Raw genomic sequence first — 23,276 nt, forward strand, 5'->3', positions numbered from 1 at the left:
CCAAAGTTGCTTTTCCCTGTTTGCAAGTCAACAATCGACCCTGTAAGCATAAAATACTGGAAAAACTTTAGCTCCAACATATGATGGATTTATATGTATACAAACAACAAAAAGAAGCTCTGCAAATGCGACTTTTAATTCTCCATGAACCTTGGAATCATTGGAAACAGCAGAAATGTCAGTGTTGCTACTGGCCTGCTGTTCTGTCTCCATTTTTCTTGACAATAAGGCTAGAGAGAGAGAGAGAGAGAAATTAAGAACCAGAGGAAAGCAAATACTGGAGATGTTGAGACGTGGGTTCCATGCAAATGCTGGCTTAACGCAGCGGCAGAAAAAACGTTGTACAGAAAGCCACCCTCAATGTTGCTTAGGAATTCATTGCTGAAGATATTAGGACTTACAATCAATTTAAGTTTATCAAATAACTATATTGAATGATAGAAGATTTGATCGAACCAAATAAATCAAAATTAAGAATGGTATGTTTGGCACCAGAACTGTTCACCAATCAGTATTGCACTTACTATTCATCTTTAAGTTGCTTGTTATATGATATATGCTAAATTTTAGATCCTCGAACTCAATTTAGCATTCTTGCAAGCAAAAATATTGCAACTTTTGGTTATTTGCAGCATCATCAAAACAATTCTTTAAAAAGAATAAGTTACGCTTATTTCAGTCAGTGAAAAAAAAAGTATGCATGATTTTTCCAAGATGACACTTCAGAATTAATTCAAACACAGGAACTTAGGAATTCCGGATCAGGCCCAAGTTTCTTTTATAATTATCCATTTACCCCTCATTCCGCGAAAGATATTGCAATTTTACCCTTCATATAAGTCAAATACTGAACTCAGCATATACAAAGCAAAACCTTGTGGCTATCTGTCAAACACACTCTCCTCTCCTCTCTCTCTCTCTCTCGCATGGCGTCTTTAATATCCAGTCTGTCTTCCACGATTTCCCGCCTAACCCTTCTTCGCAAGCCCTCACTGCACTTCCCCGTCAAAACTCTCCGAAAATTTGAAGTCGACCGCAAAAGGAGGGGGCCCATATCGCCTTTTCTCCATGTTTCGACTAATTATGATTTTGCCCACTTTTCGTCTTGCCCAAAAGCCAAAAGCATGAACGCATTAGGCCAAGATGAAGAGTTAGTTGTTCTGGGTATTGAAACTAGCTGTGACGACACTGCCGCAGCAGTAGTAAGTCTTGTGTGCGGGACGGGAACATTATAATTTTGCGTAATTATTTGGTGGGCCGGGATTATTTGTGAAATTAATGAGAAAAAGTTTGTGGGTCTTGGTTATTTTGTGAAATGACTTTGGTTCTTTTGAATGTTGACGTGATGATAGGTTCGAAGCAATGGTGAAATTCTTAGCCAAGTTGTGTCTTCTCAGGTATATATTAAAGCATTGGCGTGCGATAGAGTGCTTGCATGCGTGATATTCTGGATTATTATTTTCTCTCTTTCTGGTTCTATTTAGAGTGGAAATTATTATAGTCCTTGGTGGTATTTTGGTTGAATTTTGATCCATTGTCATGGATTTCTTTCCCATTATGCATATATTCTAGTTTAAATATTTTCTCGCGTGATGGCTATTATTGCTTGGCCTTTAGCCATTCATGTTTGAATGCCTTTATTAGATGCTCAACAGACAGTTTTATGTAAAACATAATTTATGAAACTTGAAATATTGAAATAGTTTTACATTAGTTCTCGTTGACAGCTTAGGAGCTTGAATGCTGCATGGATAATTGAGTAGCACACCTTGTGGGCCTTGGATGCCTTTATTTGTTCTTCTAAATGCCTTCTCAACTAACGCAACAAGTTTCACTGCTACCTAATACTAACCTGATAGACATTCATGCCAACACTACTCATTTGATCTGTCCGTTATAGTTAATCAGTATGGAAGAGGAAAATTACTGAAATCCCCACGAAGGTTAAGTTACGGGAAAGAAGGAAAAAATATTTTTTAAAGAAGCATAGAAGCAATATGTCATTTAAGAGAGATTCTTTTTGAATTCTGTCCTAATTTATTTTTCCTGCTTTTGTGAATTTTATAAATTTTGTTTATCACAAATTTAGATCATTAAGCCTTTCTAGATTGGGAAAAAAAAGTTTTTGTTCAAATTCTTTTGCTTACATGCTCAATAAACTTGGAGTACTTTTTGGCACAAAAAGGGCATACAGCCCAAGCGCTTGGACGTATACCAGGTACTCCTAGGTGTATGCCCCTAGCATTTCCTAGGTGCTTCTTAAGTGCCCATCGTCATCCCTTCGAACACACCTTGACCGAATGACTAAAATGGAAAATAAGTGAGAGCATTAGCTTTATTAGATCTTATTTTTTCACCCACATGAAACGAGGTAGGTTTTCGCTCATTTTAATGATTCTTAAAGAGAAGATGTATTGTTCTCTCTCGGTAATCACTGAAGAATGGTTAACAATTTATAATTATCTAACTTAAATGGAGAGTTTTGAGGGTGCGATCATACCGGCACTGATGCACTGGATCCCGTCAGAACTCCGAAGTTAAGCGTGCTTGGGCGAGAATAGTACTAGGATGGGCGCCCCCTTGGAAGTCCTAGTGTTGCTCCCTTCTTTAAAGAAAAATGATGAGTTTTGTGTCTGTAATTTACCATGTGTTCTAGCAGAGCATATTTTCTAGTTCAACGAGCGCACGTGGTACCTGTGTCTCACACGCAAGCATGCATCACGGGTACTTGTGTATTAATAAAAGTATACTGCCGTTCATGGACTTAGATCTTGATGATCTGATACAGCTGGTTATACAACTGTACCTGTCTTGAATTTTCAGTAGAAATTAAGTACACAGCTGTCATGTCAAATCCTTTTTAATTGATGGTCAATTCTTAATAATTAGTTATTTTTTCTGCTGATTCTATCTGAGGATACTTTTGTCTGAGCATCTTTTCATTTTCAGATCAAGTCTTTCAATTGCATAGCAACCTTGGTTGCCGGTTCTACTTTTTATGCCATGTACAGATATTAAGTTTTATAACTTATGTAGATAATCTTGTTACACTGCTTGCAAAGCATGATATACAGAATCTGTATAATCATGTCATTTGCTTATCTTTTATCCTGTTTCACTCCATCAAGGCAGATCTGCTTGTCCGGTATGGAGGAGTGGCTCCTAAAATGGCAGAGGAAGCACATTCGCTAGTGATTGATCAGGTCATAAACTTGCTTGCTTGATAGCACCCTTCTATTTATTTCCTTAATTTACTTCATTAATCTCTCTCTTTCGACTGAGGGTCTTTACTACATTTCAGAATTTTCTGTCAATAGTTGCATTTCATTTTAACTATTATTTCAACTTCTATTTTTTCATCAAGGATGTTCTCCTGCATGCCCATGGCAAGAATGAGATGTCAAGCTCAGCTAAACTCAGAAAAACATTGTTCCTTCCTTGTATTGGATTGCATATCCTATTCAGTATTCTGACATATTCATTGAAACATGGTCAGCTACGAAATGTTTGAATATTGTCAATCATGTTATGTATGTGTTCTTTCATCTAATGCAGTTTTGTTAATTGCAATCATATCTTATTAGTGCCTGATCATAATTAAAAAAGTTACCCGCTCCATATTTTGGTAATGTACATACACAGATGGCTGTTGCTTATATACTTGTTAGAAGTCTCAGTCATTTGCTGCTATATGATACTCTAGTGGTAATTATCTAGAAATGCACCATGCTAAGTCCCTTCCCTGGATTCCCTCAGCTGAAAATGTGATGAATATCATTCACTTACAAATAACTTCTGAACGTTGACTGTCATGCCTGCATTTCGGGGGAGAATGGTAGCGGTGAGAAAATTATAACTGTGTCAATCGTTGTGTTCTTATGTTTGTTGACCTCTAACCTATAAGATGTGCTCTGTCGCAGGTAGTGCAGGAGGCTCTTGATAAAGCTAAAGTAACTGAGGAGGATCTTTCTGCAGTTGCTGTTACAATTGGTCCTGGGTTAAGCCTTTGTCTACGTGGTATTTATTGTAGAGCCTTCTGTTTCTGCTTATCTTTCTTTCATTGGTTTTTGTTTTGCTTTATGCTGTATCTTGAGCATTATTCTAGTTCATGGATTAAAGGGTAAAGAAATGTGGTCTTTGCATCTTTAGTATTACTACAAGTTGCATCTTGAGTTGGATATACAGGTGTAATAGTCAAAGTATGTTCTTTTTGTTTTGGCAATCTTTTGAGTTATAGAAACATTTTTGTTTTGGTATATTGGTTCTGTTCTTAATTTTGTCTATATTGTCTATATTATGCTACATGTGCCTAAGGTAGTTTAAAATACAGGAGCAGCCACATTATGACACTTCATTTTGGTTGCTGCAACCTTGTGGATTATAACACAATTGTTGAGAGAAAAAGGCCCTTATACTCTTCTTATTGCGTTTCATGCAGTTGGTGTGAGAAAAGCACGGAAAGTAGCTGGTACTTATGCTTTACCCATTGTTGGTGTCCATCACATGGAAGCTCATGCTTTGGTAGCAAGGTAATGATGAATTTTCGTGAAAATTGTTAATAGTTTAAACAAAAAAAATTGAATGTATTGATCTGTTCATTAATATGAACTTACTGATTTTAACAAAATTCATCACTTATTTATTTTATTTTCCCCCTTCAAAATCAAGCCATGGGGCGTTGACTAAAGTTAAAATCCACATAGGGGCTAGAAGCCGTTCTACAAAGGCGTACTGTGGTTTCATCATAATTTTAGTTTAGGCCCGATTTTACATATTTGAAAGTGATGAATCTGCAGTGGATTTGTTGTTGGAGAGAAATCTTTTTATTTTATGCAACCCAACAATGAGAATAAAGCAGTTGATTCTAGATGTACCTTAAGTATAAAATCCAGCCCAAAGTTTACCAGGTGGATGTATAATTTGGAAGTAGGAACTAGAAGGGAAATGCAAAAGATGCAAGTTTCTAACCTATAACAGGCTTATGTCATGTTGAAGAGTTAACATGTTGCTTTCATCTAGGTTAGTGGAAAGAGAGTTACAGTTTCCTTTCATCGCCTTGCTTATCTCAGGTATGATTGCCACTGCAGTAAAAAGTTTCTCGTTTGATTTTATACTCAAATTAGTTGCATGGATCACAAGTGAGAGACATACAAAAAGTTCCAGAAAAAGTGTCGGATTATTATTGTTTTATACCATTTCTTGAATTCTATTCTAAGCATCTTGAAACTACTTGCAATGACTACTTCATCTAGGCTTTCCACAGTAGCATTCTTTTGCATGCTTATGGCTACGAAGATTAACATTTATATTTAACCTGTTTACTTAGGAGGCCATAATCTTCTTATTCTTGCTCGTGATGTTGGCCATTATATACAACTTGGGACCACAATAGATGATGCAATTGGAGAGGCATATGACAAGACAGCAAAATGGCTTGGTCTTGATATGAGGAAAAGCGGAGGCCCTGCTGTTGAGGAGCTGGCTCGAGAGGGTGATGAAAACTTTGTCAAATTTAAGGTTAGTATATTCTGAACTTCTCTCTGATTTTGATCATGTTGAATTTAAACTTTTTGGACAACGAGGTTAATGTTGTGATATCCCACAGGTCCCTATGAAACAGCATAAAGACTGCAACTTCTCATACGCAGGTCTCAAGACTCAAGTGAGGCTGGCAATTGAATCCAAAAATATGTAATTATCTCTTATGCCATTTGTTTTTCCATATATTATTTTGCTGCTTAACTTTCCTGGCCATTGTCAAGTTTTTATCTTTGAATACATTTGCGTATGACCATCTTTGTTGCTTTTATTTTTACCTGTATTATATAGATGTTTCTTGTGGCATGAATAACTATGTTAGCACCCTCTGTCATGAGAAAATCAAGTAGAATTTTAGATGAAACTGGATATCCATTTTCCATGAATTATCAAGTCTGGAATTAGATTCCTTAAAGATATGTATATTGGTTGTTTTCATAGCTCATCTGTAGATGAGAAATATACACACTTTAGGTCTCTTATGTAGTATTAGAAATGGTGGTGTTGCATTATTGGCTGGTTAACATTTAGGACTTTTTCCCTAATAATAACCACATCAATTAAGAGAATTCCAGTAGTAGCTCCTTGTAAACTATATTTGCTTAGTCATCTCACTGTTCATCTCGGACTTGCAACACTGAAGGCTCTGATTGGTGGCGATATATTTTATGATTCTCTTCCCATCTTCATTTGTAACTGAATCATGCATGAGTTGTTTCACCAATAGAGCATGCTCAAAATTTCCAGTCTGAAAGTAACCTCATTTTGGAAATTATAGATTTTAGTGCTTTAAATCTCCCTTATGCTAATTTTAAAATGAAGCCCCGTCTGATAAAAATATCACGTTGATTATCAAGAAAAGTTGTTAACCAACCAAACTTCCTTGTTTAGACCTTGATAATTGCTAACCTTTTGTTGGCCCTTTGCAGCGATGCTTCAATCCCCATTGCCTCAGCTAGTAGTGAAGACAGAAGAGCTCGGGCTGATATTGCTGCTTCTTTCCAGGTAATTGAGTCTCTGATGCTTTTCTCATTGCCTCCTTCTCAGTGTTGCGATACTTAACCTACATAACGCCATCTATATTTACCTGAAAGATTCACAAACATGCCTCATGCAGCGAGTTGCAGTATTGCATTTAGAAGAAAAGTGTGAACGAGCAGTTGAATGGGCAATGAAGATGGAGCCTTCTATTAAGCATTTGGTCTGTAAAATACATCACTACCGGTCTTAGTCCCCTCACATTACATGGAGGGCTCAATTTTCTTGTATTTTTACTTCCCTTCCTCAATATTATTTTCCATTACATCTAAGCAATATTGTATCTTGTACAGGTGGTATCTGGAGGTGTTGCATCTAATCAGTATGTCAGGTCTCGGCTTAATAAGATAGTGGAAAAGCACGCACTGCAACTTGTTTGCCCTCCTCCCAGCCTCTGTACTGACAATGGTAAGACAAGTCTTCCGAGAGTATTTTTTTCTCATTCCATGCCATGCCCGTCTGCTACGGTGCTACCCCATGCTGTCCTATTCAAAAAGATTTGTTAATTTACACAAACTTCAATCTTGTAATAGATCGATCAAAGATTTTATTAAAGAAGGAAGCTACTTTGTAAAAGCACAATGATACGACTAGATGACTGCTCCAGTCTGCTTCCTGAACATGAACTTGGAGTAGAGTCTAATAGTTGCTCCCCCAGCGTGGTAACATAAAATAAACTGTGTTTTCACGGTGAATAAATTTGCAGTTTTCAGTTCTGGACAACTATATACATTTGAAAGGAAAGTCTGCTAAGTGCTATTCCTGTTATAATAAAAATAAAATCTCCTGTAACATTCTTACACACTTGCATTTACGAAAGGTGTAATGATTGCTTGGACCGGCATTGAGCATTTCCAGATGGGAAGATATGATCCTCCGCCACCTGCATGTGAACCTGAGGATGCCATGGTTCGATCTTTTACTTTTCATGTAGTCGGAAGTTTAATTTGCTTGATATTACTTTTATTTTGCAACAAATTTGACCTCTTTTAAACTTTCTTGAGCTCTGCTCTTGAGTTAAATCCAAGATGATATATCTGCAATGTTGGATTTCTTGAAATCGACCCTGTGTAGTTGTTGTCTACTTATGTTGTATAGAGCCTCACTGTTTGATCTTATGAATCAGCTTGATCTTCGACCAAGATGGCCGTTGGGCGAAGAGTATGCTGAAGGAAAAAGTGAAGCTCGATCATTGAAAACGGCTAGGGTTCATCCATCACTAACCTCTCTCATTCAAGCATCCACACAAAAAACGTCTTAAAGAAAAGCTCACAGCTCGCCTTTCCAATGGCATATGGGGGAAGACTTGATCTTTTGTTCCCAAATTAAGCCAGCATTTTTGAATCAAATATCAAATGCATGCTTTAGTATAGATGAAACATAGGGCCATTGTAAAACAGTGAACAGGATTTTGCTATTTGTGGATAACTAATGCTGTATACGTGCAAGACTGTAGAGTTGCAGGGGGTAATTTAATTGGTTTGATTTCCATCACCCCTTTTCCTTTAAAAAACTGTAGAGTTTCTGTACGGATATGACTAATATTTTCTTTCTGAAATACATTGCTATAATTTATATCTTCTAATTTAAGTTTTATTTTTAAAAAGGTTTGCTATTTCAATTAAGATAGCATCTGCCATTACAAATTTTATCAACTACTATTTTCTAGAGATGAAAATATAAAGATATTGAAATTTTATATTTGCATTCTCGGTTAAAAGATGGATATTTTAAATTTCAAATCTCCAATAACATATATTTAAAATATTTAATTTTAATTTTAATTATGTTTCATTGAATATTAATTGATTTTAAATTCTTTTGGTATCTAGTCATTTTGAAATGTATTTTCTTTTTATATTTTTCTCCTAAATTTTAAATCTATCAATCGAATGTAAATTGAAATGAAATGGAAGTTTGTGTTTTGGTAGGAACAGAGGATTATTTAGCCCCACATAAATTAAAGTTTTACTTACAAACTCAGCATGGAGCTCAGGGACAAATACAGCAAAACCTCAGGGACAAATACCGCAAACCTCGGGGACTAAATCGATAGACATATTTGTTTTCTATGACCCCTAGAATTCCCATATTATACGAACTACCCCATTTCCAGAATCTGACAAATTTTCGATTTCAGCTCGAAAAGGAGGCAAACAACCAGAGCCCGCGAAACACACACAACACGCACACTTAATGTGAGAATGGAGGTCTCGACTCTACCCATTTCTGCATCACATAGAGGAAAGCTGATATCGTCAGGCTACACGTCTCTCTCCTCTTTATCCTCCGTGTCTCCTTCCCGTTTAGCTCAAGGTATGCGCGCATTTACGTGTCTTGTTTGTCTATATACTATGTGCATAAACTTCAGTGCAATTCTTTTGCACTGTACTTTGAGAGAGTTTCGGTCTTGTAATATTCCTTCAAGTTTGTACTGTTGCTGTTTATTATACTGTATGTCGGAATTTTTTTATTACGATGTTGATTTTTTGTAATTGGTTGAGTAGATTTGAAGATTTCGGAAAATGAAGCGGTGGAGATTTTGAAAGTTGTATCGCGAAGGAGTGGGTCAGAAAAAATTGAGAACGGAAATCATGCTATTATGAATGGTAAAATTAAGTTGATTTTTCTTTGTTTATTGGCGTGCCGTTCTGGTATAAAATTGACTGATGAAGCTATGTTTAATTTTAAAAATTTGGTTATATATATATATATATATATGTTGCTTTAGATTTTCTCGATCATCAGGCTTTTACCAAGTTATTGGAAACTTCTAGCCTTACTTTTACTGATAATGCAAGAATCATTGTTTAGTGCTGCTGAACAGCCTGAATTCTGGGCTGAGGTTTTTGATTTTTGGCAAAATGATGTTTGTAAATGTTAATGTTAGCAGCACACTTTATAGTTATGGATCTCCTGAGGGAGAAAAAACAATAAGTATATCACCATTTACCCTTTCTAATTTCACATACAATTGCTAATAATCAGCTGGTGAGCAGTTTTTTGCTAAGAGATAAAGTTCTCTGTCCTAATTGGTTAGGAGTTACTATTATTGTGGGAATTATATGGTGGTTATTCGTGTAACTTTTTTCACATTTAATTTCTGATGCTTGCAAGGAATCTGGAATCTATATCATGATGTGCCAACTTGAAAAAGATAATACATGTTCAGGAACCCTGGTCTATTAAGGTACCAAAAGCTCCATAGAAAGCATAGAGCAGTAGACAAAGTAGATTATATCACTTTTTGCTGTTCTGCTATTCACAGATGGATGCTTTCTTATTATTGTCTCAGGAATAAGTTGAATATGTAGTTGAATCTTATGGGACTAGTACATGTAGCTTTTTTTGTTTATGCTACACAACTCTAGATTTATTACATATGAACATCTAAATCCAACTTTGTGATTATAAAACATTGTTTAAGCAGTTAAGTTGTTAGTATCGTCATGCTGATCCAAATGGCATATTTTTACATGGGAAATATGGAAGCTGTTTGCTGTGTTCACTGCAATACCCTTCTTAAGCTTCTCCTGCTGGGATTGTTGCAGTGCAGTTTCAGTGTTCATTTATGTTCAATAAATCTTTTCTTCTATCCTAAATGTTTGGCAGAGTATTTATTGTCCAAAAAGTAATTATATTCCTGACAGAAGCCTGAAAATGCAGCAGCTAGTGGTTCCCCTCTTTCCTCTTTTACCTCATTTGAGGTCAGCCCATAGCATAACTGTGCTGTTGAGAAAGTCTTGAAGCAATTTTGGATCATTAAGATTTCACAAATCATTTTGTCTAGGAGCACAGACTGCCTGGGATATGCTGCATGAGGAGGAATCTTCTGTATGCATCACTACATCTTGCTCAGATTTGGATGTAATACTAGGTGGAGGAATTCACTGTAAAGAAGTAACTGAGATTGGTCAGTCGCAGACATTTTTATGCCCCAAGTAACTATGTGCACCCATATTGTATTTACTTTCAATTTTCTGTATATTCTTACTAGAGTTCTGGTCGTGATTTAATTAGGTGGAGTGCCTGGCATTGGGAAAACGCAACTTGGGTGAGGATGATACCAATCTACTATTTCTGTGTTCAAATTGATAATTCACCAACTATATTCAACCTAACATTCAATGGATATTTATAGGATTCAACTTGCTGTAAATGTCCAAATTCCATCTGGTTATGGCGGCCTTGGAGGGAAAGCAATTTATATAGGTATTTACAGGCAGGATATATTCAGTAGCTGGCTTTTCTGCATATGAAATTGCTGTTATCTCCTTAATGTGAAGCTCAAAGCATTGTATTTTTTGATGTTCAGATACAGAAGGCAGTTTTATGGTGGAACGTGCTTTACAAATTGCAGAGGCATGTGCTCAGGATATGCTAGAATACGATAACTTGCTGAGGAAGGATTCCCAAGCGTGTAGAGTAATTAAACAGCCAAAAGCTTTCCTTGAAAATATATTCTACTTCCGTGTATGCACTTATACAGAGCAAATTGCGGTGATAAATTACTTGGAGAAGTTTATCTCTGAGCAGAAGGACGTGAGTAGAGCAATTCATGGTGGTTCAACTTGTGGCCTTCAACAATTTTTTGGTTAGAGGCTTCATGGGTTTTACAGCTTTGAAATGTTGTTTTTTCTCACAGGTTAAGGTTGTGATTGTTGACAGCATTACTTTCCACTTCCGTCAAGATTTTGAGGACATGGCTCTTAGGACTCGGCTACTTGGTGGAATGGCCTTAAAACTGATGAAACTTGCAAAACAGTTCAAATTGGCGGTAAGGAATGCTTTCATCGTGCAAGAAACGCTTCTACTTTCTACTCCTTTTTGCCTCACCATGTTGTTAACAATTTATCGAAGTTCTCCGTCAGGATATGCTCAATTTTGTGTTCACGCAAAAACTTCTGCAGGTAGTCCTGTTAAATCAAGTAACCACAAAGTACAAAGAAGGTTCATTCCAGTTAACTCTCGCTCTTGGTAAATACTCCACTTGTCCTCATCTTTACATGGTCCCCCTTCTGTTTGCTTTAGATTTACGAAGTTATTTGAGGTTTTCATGGGGTGCGAGGAAGCTTTATAGAACTTAAACAACAGATATACGATTTCTAACTTGGAAACCATGCTCAACAGGTGACAGTTGGTCACATGCTTCTACAAACCGGATCATATTGCACTGGAATGGCGATGAGAGGTATGCATACCTCGATAAATCACCTTCTCTGCAATCAGCATCAGCTCCATATGCTGTGACAGGCAAAGGCATCCGAAATGCAGCTCCAAACTGTAAAAGAGTTAAGTTAATGTAGGCATTCGCTTAGAGAACGAGCAGCAGACATTCTTTCTCTTGGATGAGGTAATCAAGGAAGACCTTGCCTTTAACTGGTTATCGCAACCTAGAATGGTTGCTAATTATTTGACGCATGCTTTTCAGGGTAAAGCATTTGGTCTTTCTATACATCCCTTCTCTTAGACTTGTTTCACTAGTAAATGTGCTTATAGATATGCTTATGCATCCTGTTTTAAGTTGTTAAAAGCCTCCATATGTGAGTGGTAGTCTAGTAGTTGTTATTATGCAAGTAAACTGCTTATTGACAAAATATTCCATGAGCAATGGATTCTGCCACTCTAACTTGGAGATCTTGTATAATCTTGGATTTCACTCTGCATTCCTGGTTTCTTCAGCCCATTTTTGTCTTTCTCCACGCCCAACCACAAAAAAACAACTCTTGCTGTTTACTGAAATTCACTCCAATAATAGCCACATGGATACTGGTAAAAAAAAAAAAATGAGTTTCTCCAAATAGTGATGTTTGTGGATCGTCATTCCTCAATGGTGCTACTCTTCTATAAATGTCTATTTCTTTAGAAAAAAGAATAGGCCAGACAGTGACTCTACCATAAATTGTTACTCCATTAGTTTCTATTTCAGTAAATTTTGCCAGTCAAAACCAACCGGTCAACAACAATGGAAATGGGTGTAAGATCAACTGTGATATATATATATATATATATATATATATATATATATATATATATATATATATATATATATATATATATCACAGTTGATCTTACACCCATTTCCATTGTTGTTGACCGGTTGGTTTTGACTGGCAAAATTTACTGAAATAGAAACTAATGGAGTAACAATTTATGGTAGAGTCACTGTCTGGCCTATTCTTTTTTCTAAAGAAATAGACATTTATAGAAGAGTAGCACCATTGAGGAATGACGATCCACAAACATCACTATTTGGAGAAACTCATTTTTTTTTTTTTACCAGTATCCATGTGGCTATTATTGGAGTGAATTTCAGTAAACAGCAAGAGTTGTTTTTTTGTGGTTGGGCGTGGAGAAAGACAAAAATGGGCTGAAGAAACCAGGAATGCAGAGTGAAATCCAAGATTATACAAGATCTCCAAGTTAGAGTGGCAGAATCCATTGCTCATGGAATATTTTGTCAATAAGCAGTTTACTTGCATAATAACAACTACTAGACTACCACTCACATATGGAGGCTTTTAACAACTTAAAACAGGATGCATAAGCATATCTATAAGCACATTTACTAGTGAAACAAGTCTAAGAGAAGGGATGTATAGAAAGACTAAGAATAAAACAAAATTGACTGCCTACCCATTTTGTTATGGTGCGCCCATCAATGCAGAATTAGGAATTTTGCTGGCGGAAGCTGTTACATTATTTATTTTGTTTTAGTTGAATTATTTATGATATAAAAGATAGTATAAGATTGTTTTTGACAAACTTAAAATTAAGAAATAATAGAGCATTTAAATTACTACAATATAAATATAACAGTATAAATTAGGACGATTATTAATAAAAAAAAATACTTGTAGTTATGTCATAAATTATACATTGTAGTGTTGCAGTATTCCTAACTGAATAAGTGTTATGTCGAATTTGAAACTGAACATAAATTCAAATGCACTGTTTGAGATTATAATATTTGTTTGGTATGAAGAATGTGGTTAAAACACGAAATAGCACAACTTATATTTTCTCTAATTATTTATTACGATAATTTTAGTAAAGACTCTCAATAATTTGTCAGCCTCGGCTGCCAACACAGACAGCCGTTCTTTCCTAAAAACAAAAGTAGAAAAAGAAAGAAAAAATCTTACATCACACCTTCATGTATGCGCAATTCAACTTAGGCGAGATACCTTGAATAAAATGAATTGTACAAATTAATAAATTATTTACTTGGAGCGATGAAGGCTTCATATTAATTACTGTTCAACCTTAATGATCCAATCCACTTTAGGAGATGGATCGAGTTATTTAACCCAATAGACTCAATTCGACCCTTCTTACCCACCGCCCTCATTCCCCCTTACCTCTTTCTCATCCTCCTTACTTCCACTTTTTGTGGCTCCCCCTCCCTTTTTCCTCCTCTACCACCTCCTGCCTTCTTCCAGGGCCCTGTCATCCCCCCTTCATCCTTCTCCGCCCCTCATCTTCTTCCCATCTCTGCCCTGTAACTCTCTTTTCTCGCGTGTTATTTTCCATGTCTACTGTAAAGAAGTTCTCTTCTTCCTCAAAAGAGGGTTTTTGCAAGATTTGTAATAATTTTGCACAGATACTTTTAATAATTTGAAATAATTAATTTTTATAATTTTAGATGTATATAATAAATTACTAGTAATTCTTCTATACATATAAGTAAACATAATTGATAATTTTCATAAAAAGTTATCAATTCAAAGAAATTGTTGATAATTAAAATTGAATTTTTTTAGCATAATAATTGATTGTATTCCTGAAACAATTCATGTCACAAAGTAATGGGCGTTCAAAAGTTAAAGATGGGTAGAAGCAAATATAGCTTTAGGAGCAAACAATGAGGCAAGAGGCCCGCAGCCACTACCCCTTTCTCTCTCTCAAAAGCTCACCAACCCCAACCCCACCCCCACCCATATAACCAAATAAATAAACACACATAGTAAACATCACCAAAACTTTACTAACTTTTCCATTTCCTCATAAAAAAATTTAAGCTACTCTACTCACTGTTCACAATCTTTTTAATTTTATATTTATAACAGTAAGTAATGGAGAATACCAAATGTTTTACGTATTTATTATAAATCATCATTGTATTTTATTATGTGAGATTATAAATAAAAATTGAGTAGAGTAGACCATTTGGTATATGTATTGATGATAAATATAGGTTGAAAATCAAAAGGATATATAATAAAAAATTTCAAATCCTCACCTCATATTTCCTTTTATTATCTTCTTCCCCCCTCCTCTCTCTCTTCTCATTCACTTCCCAGTTCCACCAACACCAAACACCAGACCACACCATGGCTTCTTCTTCCTCCCTCACTCTCTCCCAGGCCATCCTCTCTCGCTCCACCGCCCCGCGCCATGCCTCCTCTCATCCCCCTCTCTCTATCCCTTCCTTCTCCGCTCTCAAATCCGCTTCCTCTTCCGCAGCTGTTTCTGTTTCCCGCCGCCGCACCCGCCTCCCTGTCCGCGCCTCCGCTGCCGTCGAGACCCTCGAGAAAACAACTGACACTGAGCTCGTTGAGAAATCCATCAACACTATTAGGTTCTTGTCAATTGACGCCGTAGAGAAGGCCAATTCCGGCCACCCTGGTCTGCCTATGGGCTGCGCGCCGATGGGTCACATATTGTACGATGAGGTGATGAAGTACAATCCTAAGAATCCCTATTGGTTTAACCGTGACCGCTTTGTGCTCTCCGCTGGACACGGGTGTATGCTACAGTACGCACTTCTTCACCTAGCCGGATACGATGCCGTCAAGGTCGAATCTTTCTTTTATAATTTATTTCTCAGTTCATTCTCAACTTGTTTTCATTAGCAGATACATGACATGCCATCTGCTCTTCCAGGTGGTAATTTACGCGGTTTTATTTTATTTTATTTTTTTAATCAGAGATGGAAAATGGAGTTGATTTTTAGATATTTGGGTTGGTGATATAATTTCTTGGTGGATCTGGGTTTCTACAATTTTTTTGGATAACCCTTAGTTATTTAAGAACTGGTTTTCTGACAAATTTGTTGAAATTTGATTTCTGAGGTTAACTGACCTTGCCGATAACTTAGTTTTTCGGATTGAGAAAAAATTTTCGTTTATTCATTTGTTTGGATTTGTTTTATACTGAAAATTTCACTGTGTTTTGGTTTGTAATGCTCCGGTAGTACTTTTATTTATTAGTGGATAAATGTTTTTTTTTTTTCTTTTTTTGGTAGATATTTCAGTAGCCTTATGAGCATTTCATGTCTTGTTAGCTGATGCATTATACTGTACAGGAAGAGGATTTGAAGAGTTTCCGTCAATGGGGAAGCAGGACCCCAGGTCATCCCGAGAACTTTGAGACACCTGGTGTCGAAGTCACCACTGGTTAGAATCAAGTCTTGAAATTTCTTTTTATTTGACCGTCAAGATCTCTAGATCTGATACTAATTTCCACATTTCCTTTTGTATAGGCCCTCTTGGTCAGGGTATTGCCAATGCTGTTGGCCTGGCACTTGCAGAGAAGCATTTGGCTGCACGATACAACAAACCAGATAACGAGATAGTTGACCACTACACGTAAAGAACTGATTTACTCAAATCTCTTGATTTGTGTTCTTCAATCAAGGATTAAATCCCTGATTGATATGTTTGACCAATGGCATTGCCTTGTATACAGATATGTTATCCTTGGAGATGGCTGCCAAATGGAGGGTATTTCTAATGAAGCCTGCTCCCTCGCTGGACACTGGGGACTTGGAAAGCTGATTGCATTTTATGACGACAATCACATCTCCATTGATGGTGACACAGAAATTGCTTTTACTGAGAGTGTTGACACCCGTTTTGAGGCTCTTGGTTGGCATGTAATCTGGGTGAAGAATGGTAACACTGGTTATGATGAAATTCGCACTGCCATCAAGGAAGCAAAGGCTGTGAAAGACAAGCCCACTCTGATCAAGGTCAGATATTTTTCATACATAGCACAACTGAAAGTGACATCAAGAAAGAATCGGTCAAAAGAATTTCTCTTAATTTCTGCACATATTTTACATTTTGTGCTTGAATTTCTTTGGAGGTTCGTTGAAGGCAAAATTGTTCTTTTGCTGATTAGTTTTCTCTTCTTTTCCTCTGAGCAGGTTACTACAACCATCGGCTTTGGTTCCCCCAACAAGGCAAACTCGTACAGTGTGCATGGAAGTGCATTAGGTGCCAAGGAAGTTGAGGCCACCAGGAAGAACCTTGGATGGCCATTTGAGCCTTTCCACGTGCCTGAGGATGTGAAGAAGTGAGCATCTCTTTTCTTACTTACCAGAATAGCATTATTATATTTCTTTTAACTAATCCTAGAGATATTGCATATTCTTTGTGGCAGCCATTGGAGCCGACATGCGTCTGAGGGGGCTGCTTATGAAGCTGAATGGAATGCTAGGTTTGCTGAATATGAGAAGAAGTATCCAGAGGAAGCTGCTGAGCTGAAATCTATCTTCACTGGTGAACTCCCAGCTGGTTGGGAGAAGGCTCTTCCTGTGAGTGATTTGTTGCTAGTTCTTTTTATTCTTGTTCACGACATTTAATGACATTTTTTAATGCCGCTGGTGTATACTTGTTAACGACATTTTTTTACTCTTCAAAGTGTGTCAAACCTTGCTCCTTGCTTGCAATTGAATTTCTGCTGAGGATTTGCGTTTGTGAAATATGTTTCTGACTTCTATACTATCTTGCTCAGACATACACTCCGGAGAGCCCAGGTGACGCCACCAGAAATCTATCTCAGCAAAATCTCAATGCTCTTGCAAAGGTTCTCCCTGGTCTGCTTGGTGGCAGTGCTGATCTTGCTTCCTCCAACATGACCCTTTTGAAAATGTTTGGCGACTTCCAAAAGAACACACCAGAAGAGCGTAATGTTAGGTTTGGTGTCCGTGAACATGGTATGGGAGCCATCTGTAATGGGATTGCCCTTCACAGCCCTGGCTTCATTCCCTATTGTGCAACCTTCTTTGTGTTCACTGACTACATGAGAGCTGCCATGAGGATCTCTGCCTTGTCTGAAGCTGGAGTTATCTATGTCATGACCCACGACTCTATTGGTCTAGGAGAAGATGGACCTACACATCAGCCCATTGAGCATTTAGCAAGTTTCCGAGCAATGCCCAACATATTGATGCTCCGTCCGGCTGATGGCAATGAGACCGCAGGTTCATACAAGGTGGCCGTGCTCAACAGAAAGAGACCCTCAGTCCTTGCCCTTTCTCGACAAAAGCTGCCTCAACTTCCTGGGACCTCCATTGAAGGTGTAGAAAAGGGTGGCTATACCATATCAGACAATTCATCTGGTAACAAGCCTGATGTTATTTTGATTGGAACTGGTTCAGAGTTGGAAATTGCAGCAAAGGCTGCTGATGAACTCAGAAAGGAAGGCAAGGCAGTTAGAGTGGTCTCCTTTGTTTCTTGGGAGCTCTTTGATGAGCAATCTGATGAGTACAAGGAAAGTGTTCTGCCAGCAGCTGTAACAGCTAGGGTTAGCATTGAGGCTGGATCAACATTTGGGTGGGAGAAGATTGTTGGAGCTAAAGGAAAGGCCATCGGAATTGACCGCTTTGGTGCTAGTGCACCTGCAGGAAAAATATACAAGGAGTTCGGCATCACAGCTGAAGCTGTCATAGCCGCAGCCAAAGAATTATGTTAAGCTTTGGTAATTTTGAGCTTCTTGGTTGCTTGTGAGAAATTTGGAGTTGGTTAAATCATACTGAAAGCACAAAAAAAAAGGGCCATTGTTCTTGGTAGTCCAGTTGAGAATTCCTAATAAAGAAGTCAAAATTTTAATCTCTTTTTTCTTTTTGTGTTCCTGAAATTGAGAAGCAGCTTTTGCAGCCTAAATGTGATCAGGAGAGATTAGGCATATGAATCCTCCTGAATTTGTACACTTGAACATCATCTTGATTTTGTAACTCATATGTGCTTTTGATTTGTTACAAGGTTGGTTCTTGTCACAATTTCCACCAACCGATGACGAAAAAGTTGTTTCTACAACTCACATAAGAGATATTTTAGAACACATTATCATGGATTAGATTATGAATTGGAGCCACTGAATTGAAGAAAGAGGTAGGGTAACCCTAATCTGTTGAAGAAAACTGAGGGCCTTCCAAGCAATAGAAATGTAGGGCCATGAATCCATCCATCTATTGCTATATGTGGTTGTTGAAGGAGGTGAGTTATGTGTGGTGAGTTGAGAGTTTGAGGTCAGAGCTTGGGCTATCCACATTATCTCCTATTCCCACTCCTCTGCATTGTGTTCATTACCTTAAGGTAAGGGATCAAACAACATATTTGTCTGAATTCTTTCAATATTTGGACCTTATTACATGTTGAAAGCTATGGTTTCAATTATTTTTATGTCCTGTGGAGGACCACTGTGACATGGAATAACCCTCCAACTTTAGCATATTCTCTCTCTCTCTCTCGACATATGACAATTTCAAATAATTCATGACACAATTTGTACTTGAGTTATTAAGATCGGTGAACTAGCTAGGTATTGAAGCTTCACAATTAATAATCGTTTGAGTTCCAATAATTGTACTTGATTTGCAAATTCTTTTATTACAAATTCATATTCAATATTAATATTTTGTATACATACGTTGCTGCATAAAATCAAGTTCATTTATACTTTTGAATAAACATCTTTGTATACATAACTTGTATATATAAAGTAAACACAAGATGCACTACTAAATTCGCAATAATAAATTTTATTTGCCTTCTTTTATGTACTAAGTATCTTACAACCTTAGTCTTCTCATGAGTTAAATTGCTGTAATGCTCTATATGTATAATGTATTCTCAGGAAACTAGTAAAACTCTTTTGTTTTGAAATTTTAGGGACCATTTGATGCTGATTTAGGCTCATATATAGTTGATGAAAACCATATGCCACATTTTCCATCAATAAAACAAAAATTTCCAACCAAAAAACAGGAATATGACAAATGATTTATCAAAACATACAAATTTAAATTTCTAGTGGATTTAATAGTTTCATAAAGTCTTGAAAGCAACATCTAATTTGATAAATTCTTGCACTAACAAACATCCGCAATAAAAAGAAAAGGGATAATTCTATCTACACTCTTTTGATTTGTGGTTTATATATATAAGTAATTCCTACCTTTTAAAAAAAATATTCATACACTCACTAAAAGCGTCAACATCATTTACATAAATCATCCTTACTTTATTAAAAATTACACATGCATGCCAAAAATGTCAGTATAATGAAATAAATTATTCTTGTTTTTTTACTGTCACGGGTAATTTTTATAATTATACAAAAAATAAAAATAAATTATACAAATAAACTATAAATGAGAAAGTGTAAATAGTTATCCCAAAATAAAATCAGGAGATGCATATCATTATTATAGCAGTACTGATGAAGTAACAATACGTATTATTCACGTTGAAGCAGCTTTGTTTTTATTTTCTTTCTGCAAGAATGATGAAAAGCCCAGCACTCCTAAGTCCATGTCCAATTGTCTATGCCAATAAACAGATCCACTGTTGCAGCTACCAACATTGCGGTGGTTGGTGGCCGTAGTTGGTGGCTGTGGTTGGACTTCAATTTTCAAGACAAAAATAAAGTTAAATACTAAAAGAAACTAATAATGATGCAGGGTCCTACTTATTTAATCAACATACCTAACCAAATTATTATGAGCATAATTAAGTTTACTTTTTTTATTTTGGTTACATTTTTTGTGTGTTAGAATTTATAATAGGGTTTAGGGAATATAACGTGAGTTTTGAGAGCAATGTATGATTTGAAATAATAATTATAAAGATGATACGAATATTAAAAAAGTAACACAAAATTTCGATATATTATTATTTGAATTATTGAAAAAGAATATAGTGTATTTTTATTGCGTAATTGAAAACGTGGATTGTTATATTATGATAAAATATGTAGTTTTTTATAATATTTTAATTGATAAGTTGTATTAATATTTGGCAACCTAAAAAACATTGGGAAAGGAAGTGGTTGGTGAGCAGAGTAGAATAGTTCATGTACTACTAGTTAGTGATTCTGACCATAATTTGGCCTGCCAACCGTTCAGCCTTCAAAGTTCAAACCTAACGCCCACTTCAACAAGATTTGGTTGCAGGTTCTTGAATTGCAAAACCTGTAAAAACCCATCAACAAAATCCACCATTTTTCAATCTGAATCGCTGAAACCCATAGAAATGGCGCACGCTAGCAGTATGTCGCACAAACTCCACTCACCCAAAATCCCAACCCCTAATGCTAAATCTTCTGCTTCAACTTCGTCTTCCTTTTTTTTGGGCTCCAACAATCTGAAGAACCCATCGAAAAATTCGTGGGTTTTGAATAAAAGTTCGATCTTTACAGTTAGAAAGACGAGTCAATTTAAGGTTTTGGCGTCCGTTGCCACGGCGGAGAAGCCCTCGACGGTGCCGGAGATTGTGCTGCAACCCATCAAAGAAATCTCCGGTACTGTTAAGTTGCCGGGCTCGAAATCACTTTCCAACCGTATTTTGCTTCTTGCTGCTCTCTCTGAGGTAATCTTTACATATGAATATGATTTTTATAAATATGATTTCTTTTATGTGTTTTCTAATGACTAGATGTATGCATTGTGATTAAGGAGGTTTCGTCTTGGGATTGTGCGATGATTGGCAGTTTTTATCTATTGTGATAGTTGAGAATTCAAAGTCTTTGTTTTTATCTATGTTTATTTCTGGATTCAGCTTAAGCAATTGAAAATGGTGAAGTAGAAATTTCTGTGGTACTACTAACTGGGATCACATGGATAAAAGATTTACCGATATTGTACTCTAGGATCTCCTGTGGGTTTAAGTTTCCGGATTCAAGATACCTCTCCAGTTCAATATTATGTAGATATAATTGTGTCTTTGTATTCATATGTGGATATGTAAATATGTTCTGTTACATGCATATGAAGTCTGATCTTGTGGTAGCTTTACTTTTGCTCGTGCTTATACTTCTTGTCTTCCATATACAATGCATGTGCAAGTGTTTATGCCTATCTGTGTTAATGTTCAACTAGATAGAGCTCATTGAAGGAGATTTAAGATTCTACGAAAAAGCCAGAAGAGTTTCTTCATAACTCACTTTTTACGGTATTATATTTCCCGTAGCATGCTTGATGCAAGCACAACACCTGTCTTGATTCCCCACCTGGAGTTAATGCCTGAAATGCTAGTGGTTAAAGTTTTGCTCTTTCAGCGAACTGCTAAGCCACTTCCTCATTTGGTCATTAGCAAACTAAGATTCTTGGGGCTGGGCAAATATGTGACAGAATAGGTTTTAAGAAGATTGGTAATTCCATGAAAAGCACCAGGAAGTTTCAGTAAAGTATAACATCAATGTTTGTAGTCTTTTAAGTATCACCATTCTTTATAGCTTTCACATTGTCCACCTCATCATCTCATTTTCTGTTTATAGTACTTCAGCATTCTCTAGGCCCTATGTCACTGGTTCATTTTTCATGTGTGCTTTTTGCCATATGATAAGGTAACTCTTAACTGCTTTTAGTTAACTTTTCATAAATCTTGAATGTGATCAGTTATTAGGTATTGGGTTTTTTTAGCATTTTCCCTGATACTTATATATGTCGTACACTTGTTTTTTCAGGGGACGACTGTTGTGGACAACTTACTGAGCAGTGATGATATTCATTATATGCTTGGTGCCTTGAAAACACTTGGACTGCATGTGGAAGAAGACAAAGCTAAACAACGGGCAGTAGTGGGAGGCTCTGGTGGTTTATTTCCAGTATCGAAAGAAGCCAAGGATGAAATTCAACTTTTCTTGGGAAATGCAGGAACAGCAATGCGCCCATTAACTGCCGCAGTTGTTGCTGCTGGTGGAAATGCAAGGTACATCGTCAAGCTTTTTAGATCTTATCTTTAGGGTATTCACTTTCTCACAAGTGTATATTTCCCAATTCCCGCCAGATCTCTGAATACTTTTTCTTGAATTCCATTTAAGTTGAACTGTTAGTCTGTGATCTTTAGGGTCCTTCATGAACTGTCATAGAGAGAGGCAAGTTTTTCATTTTGCTTGAGGAACTTGGCTGAATTAAATCATGTTGATTGGTCCACTTGCATGCTAAGATCCTGCCAATTCTTAATGTAGTCTAGTTCTTTAGTGTCTCACAGTTTTATTATTTTTACGGCTTTCAGCTATGTACTTGATGGGGTTCCTCGCATGAGAGAGAGACCCATTGGCGATTTAGTCAGTGGACTTAAGCAGCTTGGTGCAGATGTTGACTGTTTCCTGGGCACAAATTGTCCCCCCGTTCGCATTGTTGGAAAGGGAGGTCTTCCTGGGGGAAAGGTAGCTCTTCCGTTCATTTGATATAACATTTGTGACAATGAACCTGGCTGTGGGATTTATGTATCCCTGCACATTACCATATTCCTGCTCCTGCACTTGTCTTTCTTTTCACTTTTTTTTTTTTTTTGTCATATTCTTATGCAGCTTGAATCGCTTTTGCTTCAGGCTTCAAAAGTAGGATACAAAGCTGATATTTCTTTAATAGCCAAGGGAAAATAAAAATAAAGACTAATAAATAAAAACACTGTGACACTAGATTTAGGAGATGGTCATGTGTGAAAGTCTATGTTGCCCATCCTCCA

General features: G+C 36.7%; 4 protein-coding genes across 6 annotated transcripts in view; all 4 read left to right on the top strand.

The window, feature by feature from the left end:
• On the top strand, positions 862-8,153 carry LOC105171177 (probable tRNA N6-adenosine threonylcarbamoyltransferase, mitochondrial). 3 transcript variants are annotated; one of them, XM_011092206.2, is made up of 13 exons: positions 862-1,202; positions 1,353-1,397; positions 3,129-3,203; positions 3,921-4,017; positions 4,439-4,529; positions 5,020-5,069; positions 5,327-5,517; positions 5,606-5,691; positions 6,468-6,543; positions 6,656-6,739; positions 6,870-6,984; positions 7,397-7,485; positions 7,703-8,153. In XM_011092206.2, the coding sequence occupies exons 1-13, from the start codon at positions 927-929 to the stop codon at positions 7,835-7,837; spliced, it is 1,410 nt and encodes a 469-aa protein (XP_011090508.1). In that variant the 5' UTR covers positions 862-926; the 3' UTR covers positions 7,838-8,153. The 3 variants fall into 3 exon arrangements, with proteins under 3 accessions (XP_011090508.1, XP_011090515.1, XP_011090523.1); XM_011092213.2 differs by having other exon boundaries at positions 5,330-5,517; XM_011092221.2 differs by lacking the exons at positions 7,397-7,485; positions 7,703-8,153 and adding an exon at positions 7,110-7,390.
• LOC105171202 (DNA repair protein RAD51 homolog 3) lies at positions 8,550-12,242 on the top strand. The gene is made up of 9 exons (XM_011092239.2): positions 8,550-8,892; positions 9,084-9,185; positions 10,367-10,489; positions 10,597-10,630; positions 10,718-10,788; positions 10,892-11,118; positions 11,222-11,353; positions 11,487-11,553; positions 11,707-12,242. The coding sequence occupies exons 1-9, from the start codon at positions 8,781-8,783 to the stop codon at positions 11,880-11,882; spliced, it is 1,044 nt and encodes a 347-aa protein (XP_011090541.1). The 5' UTR covers positions 8,550-8,780; the 3' UTR covers positions 11,883-12,242.
• On the top strand, positions 14,809-18,583 carry LOC105171209 (transketolase, chloroplastic). Its single transcript, XM_011092248.2, has 7 exons — positions 14,809-15,374; positions 15,884-15,974; positions 16,061-16,166; positions 16,267-16,549; positions 16,727-16,875; positions 16,963-17,116; positions 17,317-18,583. The coding sequence occupies exons 1-7, from the start codon at positions 14,910-14,912 to the stop codon at positions 18,274-18,276; spliced, it is 2,208 nt and encodes a 735-aa protein (XP_011090550.1). The 5' UTR covers positions 14,809-14,909; the 3' UTR covers positions 18,277-18,583.
• LOC105171218 (3-phosphoshikimate 1-carboxyvinyltransferase 2) overlaps positions 20,637-23,276 on the top strand; it is a 4,671-nt gene continuing 2,031 nt past the window's right edge. The window contains exons 1-3 of the mRNA XM_011092260.2: positions 20,637-21,173; positions 22,270-22,514; positions 22,821-22,974. Of these exons, the coding sequence (XP_011090562.1) occupies positions 20,838-21,173; positions 22,270-22,514; positions 22,821-22,974 (735 nt within the window). The 5' untranslated portion in view covers positions 20,637-20,837. The remainder of the gene's footprint in view (positions 21,174-22,269; positions 22,515-22,820; positions 22,975-23,276) is intronic.

The sequence above is a fragment of the Sesamum indicum genome, linkage group LG1 (genome assembly GCF_000512975.1).
Source record: "Sesamum indicum cultivar Zhongzhi No. 13 linkage group LG1, S_indicum_v1.0, whole genome shotgun sequence".
Taxonomy (NCBI): Eukaryota; Viridiplantae; Streptophyta; class Magnoliopsida; order Lamiales; family Pedaliaceae; genus Sesamum; species Sesamum indicum.